At 34.1% G+C, this 5,222-nt stretch overlaps 1 protein-coding gene across 1 annotated transcript; it reads right to left on the reverse strand.

The window, feature by feature from the left end:
* Nucleotides 1–314: 314 nt before the first annotated feature.
* On the reverse strand, nucleotides 315–4,631 carry LOC133805674 (MACPF domain-containing protein CAD1-like). The gene is made up of 7 exons (XM_062243841.1): nucleotides 4,517–4,631; nucleotides 4,185–4,252; nucleotides 2,571–2,809; nucleotides 2,276–2,373; nucleotides 1,845–1,942; nucleotides 1,471–1,654; nucleotides 315–556 (listed from the first exon to the last, which is right to left on the reverse strand). Exons 1-7 carry the CDS (start codon nucleotides 4,629–4,631, stop codon nucleotides 330–332), a joined length of 1,029 nt encoding a protein of 342 aa, XP_062099825.1. The 3' UTR covers nucleotides 315–329.
* Nucleotides 4,632–5,222: the final 591 nt, after the last annotated feature.

Consider the following 5,222-nt stretch of genomic DNA (forward strand, 5'->3'; position numbering starts at 1 on the left):
GAAGACGAGTCGGACCCCTCACCGAACCCAAGAGCAAACTAGTGTTGTCCTTCCCCGCGACACCACAAGCACCTAGATGAAGTCCCCCTCGTCACACCAAAATGTTAATTTTCAGTAGGGTAAAAATAGATATTCTTAAATCTAAAACAACACTTTTAGTAATTTTTTACAAAGTAATAATCCAACAAAGTACCAAATTATATATGCCACATAGTAATTATAAAAATAACATCATTTTACTATGTGACATCTAAAAAATGATACTTATAATTATATTTATCTTCACCTAAAAATTTACTATTATAAAACTCATATTTAGTACAAATGAATCACATGAAGAAAAATGCTCTCTGTTCCAATGAAATGGGAAATATTATTTCTTTTATTAGAGTAAGCAATACCTGATCAGGGCTGATATAAAGCTTGGGACCCATCAAGCTGAACTGAAGAGAGGAACCAACAGGCTCCTTTCTTTGCAGGTTATTCTGCTCAGGAGCCCAAACTCGAGCGATTTGAAAATCCAAAAAATACTGTAAATCTTCAATAGGCGGTTTGACTGGCCAAAATATATTGAAAAATGTCAATAGCTAAAAGGCTAGACTATGTTAAGTAGAGGAGATCATTAAGTATATGAAGAAAATAATTCCAAGAGATAATAACATTAAATAATGTCAAATATTTAACTTTATTCTTTCAGCTGATCAGAAGTATTGGCACCAAGCATCGATGATGACAGCAAGCACATACTTTTAATTTTTTAACAAACAATATATATAAATATAAATCAAAGTTGGTAACTTGGTAGTATTAAGAAAAAACTTCTGCTTTTTGATTGGTCTGATTGTCTAAAATACTTTAACATACTTAACCTATCATAAAGGAAAGATACAAATGAAGAAGTCAACATGACCAAGTTGCCAAGAAAGGCTCCTTTTTTTTAAGTCCACCAGTTTCACATGTTTGTTGCTGATAGGAAATACCAATTACTAATATATAGATGGTCAATGAACTACAACACTTAAATATCTTCTAAACTACCAAATCACTTTATTCCTACTAACTAAAGCTTTTCTGTATCACGAACTATTGGCCGCCACCCAACTTAGACTAGCCAATGGCAGCATTTTGCTGACTGGCTTCTGCTCATTCTCAACAAGGGATGCAGTGAGTTGTGAAGAAACATTCAACCCCCACAAAAACAGCAAGAAGTTCATTGTTTAACATAAACATGCAAGTACTAGAAGATCTTAAACCAATTTACACTAAAATGCGAGCCCTTTTACTAGTAAGAAATGGAGTTCAAGTTGGTAACTTTATTAACATTATTTTCCATATCTCAAGTTAGCATTCTCACTAAGAAGCATAGTATCAGATTTATAACATCATACATTACAAAATAAAACAATGTTCTTAATGTCTGATTTATGCCAATATGGATGTTTAATGAAGTAAGTTTAGGTTGTGTCTTACATTCCAAATATAACTCGATTGCACGAGCTAAATGCTTTATTCCAGGTACTCCTTCAAGTAAAGAAACAATGGGAGTGAACGTCATGTTTATCACATCGGGTGCTAATCCTACAGTCTCTGCCCACTTGGAATGACTTTGTTCAAGATCGTCTCCCCCTCGTCTTCTAAAAATTACTGTAACATCCTGCCACAAGAAACTGAATTAGGAACAAGTTTTAGCCATAAAAACACAGATAGTTTAATCAAAAGAAAATTAACTACACCAGAGGAAAGAGAGAAAAATATATATACTGAAGAACAGGGCAAATGACAGTGTACAAAATTGTCAAAAGAATTATTGTTTTTTAATTAAGGAAATCGTTACAAATACTAACCTTGTCTTTGTATTTTAAGGGGCCGGCGGTTGACTGGCTATTTGAGTCCTGAAATCTATGATCACCCATGTATTTTACACAATTTTCTATATCCAATCCTGTCAAAGGAGATGACTGGTGCTACCAACTACATCTCTTCCACCAATTGTCGCAGATGTAACAATATGTGTTTCGAAATTCTCAATAAAACCGAAGAATGAAAGGGAAAAAACAGTGGAATATGCCTGTCAGTTTCTGCTGTCCTAACCAAATTGTTTTCAACATCAAAGATAACAGCCTTATATATCCTCAATGTGATAAATAAAAAATAATTCCTGCAATCTGGCATTTAAAAACTTTATAACAAAAGTTGCGGCACAAGTGATTTTAAGGGGCCATTCCTTCATCAATTTTCATGGGGCATATAAACTTTGTGTTTTGCAGGTGCTTACTAAATCTCAAAGTGCAAAAGGTGCATAGACTATTACTAGGGTCACAGCCCCATTTCTCTATTGAGCAGCACACACCAGAGTTTTTCAGTGCTCTTAAACTTGCATTTTAATTATTTATTTATCAAAGTAGGCATTGAAATACCTGATTATTGATAAGGGAGCACATGTTTATTTCAAAATACTATCTTATTAATTTAGTTGATAATGCACATCTTGTTCAAAGGGTGCATCATATCAACAATTTTTCTAAGAACTAAAGTCTTATAAATCACCACAATAAATGAAAGTTCCTCACCTTGCCAATGATGCAGGATCCCAAGAATAAGGAATAGCTCGTTTAACTTCCTCATGCAAAATTAAATTTGGCTTTTCTAGTTTAACTGTAAAAAGAGGAATTATGTATCCAACCATGGCAAGGGATTTGGTAGTTACCGCATCAACTTGCCAAGAACCAGTGAAATTGAACATTGAATTGAAACTTCCAAGGGGAATGTTGCCTGAGATATCAGATTTCTTATTGAAGTACTCTGCCATCTGATAGTTCAAGCATCAAAGGAATAAGTTAAGTAAGATGATTATTCAAAATTTAAAAATTTATGCGGCAATTAGCACCAGAAAATGCCAAAATGTGTTGTATTGCCACTGCAAAAGTAAAAGATATTATACTTTAAAACAAATGATACAAATAACAATAGGAATTTCAACATAGTAATTCCAGAAATTTCAGCCAAAATACTAGCTTTAAACTATAATACAGTTGAAAGTGTGTAATGCAGCTTGTATCAAACACATCAAAGATGACAATGATCATATTATCAGGTGTCTCCCTCTCTGTATTGTTCATGTTGTTATTCACTATGCAAACATTTCTCATGTAGTTGCTTAGCTAGTAGCCTTGCTTTAAGGGCTATGAATCAGTGTCAAAGTTGCAGAAAACCTCAAAATAACTTTAAGACTTTTTCACAGTACAGGGAAAAAGATAATGATGATAAAGAAAATTGCAATTTTCATGACAGCTTCTTAAACTTCACTTCAATTGGTTCCAATGATTAAAGGATTTTGTAGAAAGTCAACAAGTTTCAGAATATAGTTCCTGATGCCCTCATCAGCTTACACCGATGATGATTATTGATTAATAAAAACTGTCAAGAAAGGCTTAGGCACACAACTATTTGTGTGAAGCTTGTATTTAGATACAAGACAGTTCATGGACAGATTGGTTCAACATTTCATATTCGCATCAATTTGTAACCAAGAGTACCAAAACACATCATTTTCACAAAATAACAACTTACTAAAGTAACTACTAAGCATATGACAAAGAATCCCAAAACCTAGCAACCAAAAAGAAAAAAAAACAAGACTGTATTTTCCACATTAGGACATGAATATTGAAGTTCTTAAAAACACCAATTATCAATATAGTAGCCACAAGGAAGATAATGACATTCTACCAAAAGCAATGTCAAGTTAAGAAATTCAATCAATCTTTTATTCTCCTAAAAGAAATACCGTTGAAAAGGGACTGAGAGAGAGACCTAACAGAACCTTGAAAAGGAATGCTTGAAATAGATATGGCTATAGTAATATCAGATATGCCTAAAGCAAATTCAGTCAAGAAAAGACAAAACTCCCACCATCAGAACTCGGGACCAAATTGTTTGAAATATAATCTTCTCAACTAAATCACAACCAAACTAACAATGAAAGAAACAGAGTTACCAATCCTAATAACCCAATACCCAACATCAAACTATGTAGTAAACACTCTGAAATAACTATCCGAGCAAACAGTTTCAAATTTTTAATCTCCCCCAAATATAAATAAAGTCCCAAAGCTTTCATTTTTAGCAATACAACAGAGCCAAATCCAGAAGAAACGAAAACCCAGCAAATCAAATGAAAGTACCTCATGGAAGTTGCAAACAGGAACTTTCTCAGTTGTTCTCTTGCACGGAGAGCAATCAATATCAGCTGCTGTATTAATAATACATTACTAAAATACAGTAAAATATGATGAAAAAGAATGTAATGGTATCGTACCTTAAAAAGACGTAAGCAGAGGAGAATACGAGTCGTGGTAAGTTGAAGAACTTCAGATAGTCGGCGTGATGTACAGCCTGCGATACAGCCGTTGTGTGCTCCGGAAGCTCGTACCGACGTCGTGAGGTAGAGATAGATGAGACGAGATGAGAGTGAGAGAGGATAAGTGTGTGAGAGAGTGTGAATGGAGGAGAATACAGAGTGCAAGAAAGAAAGGCAAAGAGGCGGCAATGGAGGCTGAGAGAAATTGTTTGGGTATCTTAGGTTTAAGGATTAAATTTTGGCTGAGAGTAATTAGACCCAATTTTTTCATTTGGCGCCTGGGTATATTTCATATGGCGCCAAAATATTTGTTCCGTGTTTTTTTTCTAATCATCTATCAATAGCACTTTTAAATATATGTTATTTTTTAATGTAATATATACTAAAAATTGTTGTTGTGCTTCCTAGTTCTATTTTACTGTTGCTGAAACATAGCTCAAAGAAGATTGTCTTCGCAGGCACCTGAATTCTTTACAACTGCTCCAGCCCTTGTGATACCAAAAGCTATTTCAAATGCTGGTTTAGATGCTTCTCAGATTGATTACTATGAAATAAATGAAGCATTTTGTGTAAGATTTTAGCACTTGTAATCCCTATACTGTGAGTTTGGAGAAAACTAGATAATTTATTTCCAGTTGATTTACTCTTAAGTCTGAAATGTATGCTATTTTAAATGTGATCACTCTTCCATTTTCTGCAATTTTTATAGTCATTCATCTGTCCACAATGCATTTCAGCTTTGCTCCATTTTGTCACTATCCTTATCTACATTTTTTTACTCTTCCAATTTCCAAATCTCTCAGGAAAGCCTTAACGTACATGGTGGGGCTGTATCATTGGGACACCCATTAGGATGCAATGG

This window comes from Humulus lupulus, chromosome X (assembly GCF_963169125.1).
Source record: "Humulus lupulus chromosome X, drHumLupu1.1, whole genome shotgun sequence".
NCBI classification, from domain to species: Eukaryota; Viridiplantae; Streptophyta; class Magnoliopsida; order Rosales; family Cannabaceae; genus Humulus; species Humulus lupulus.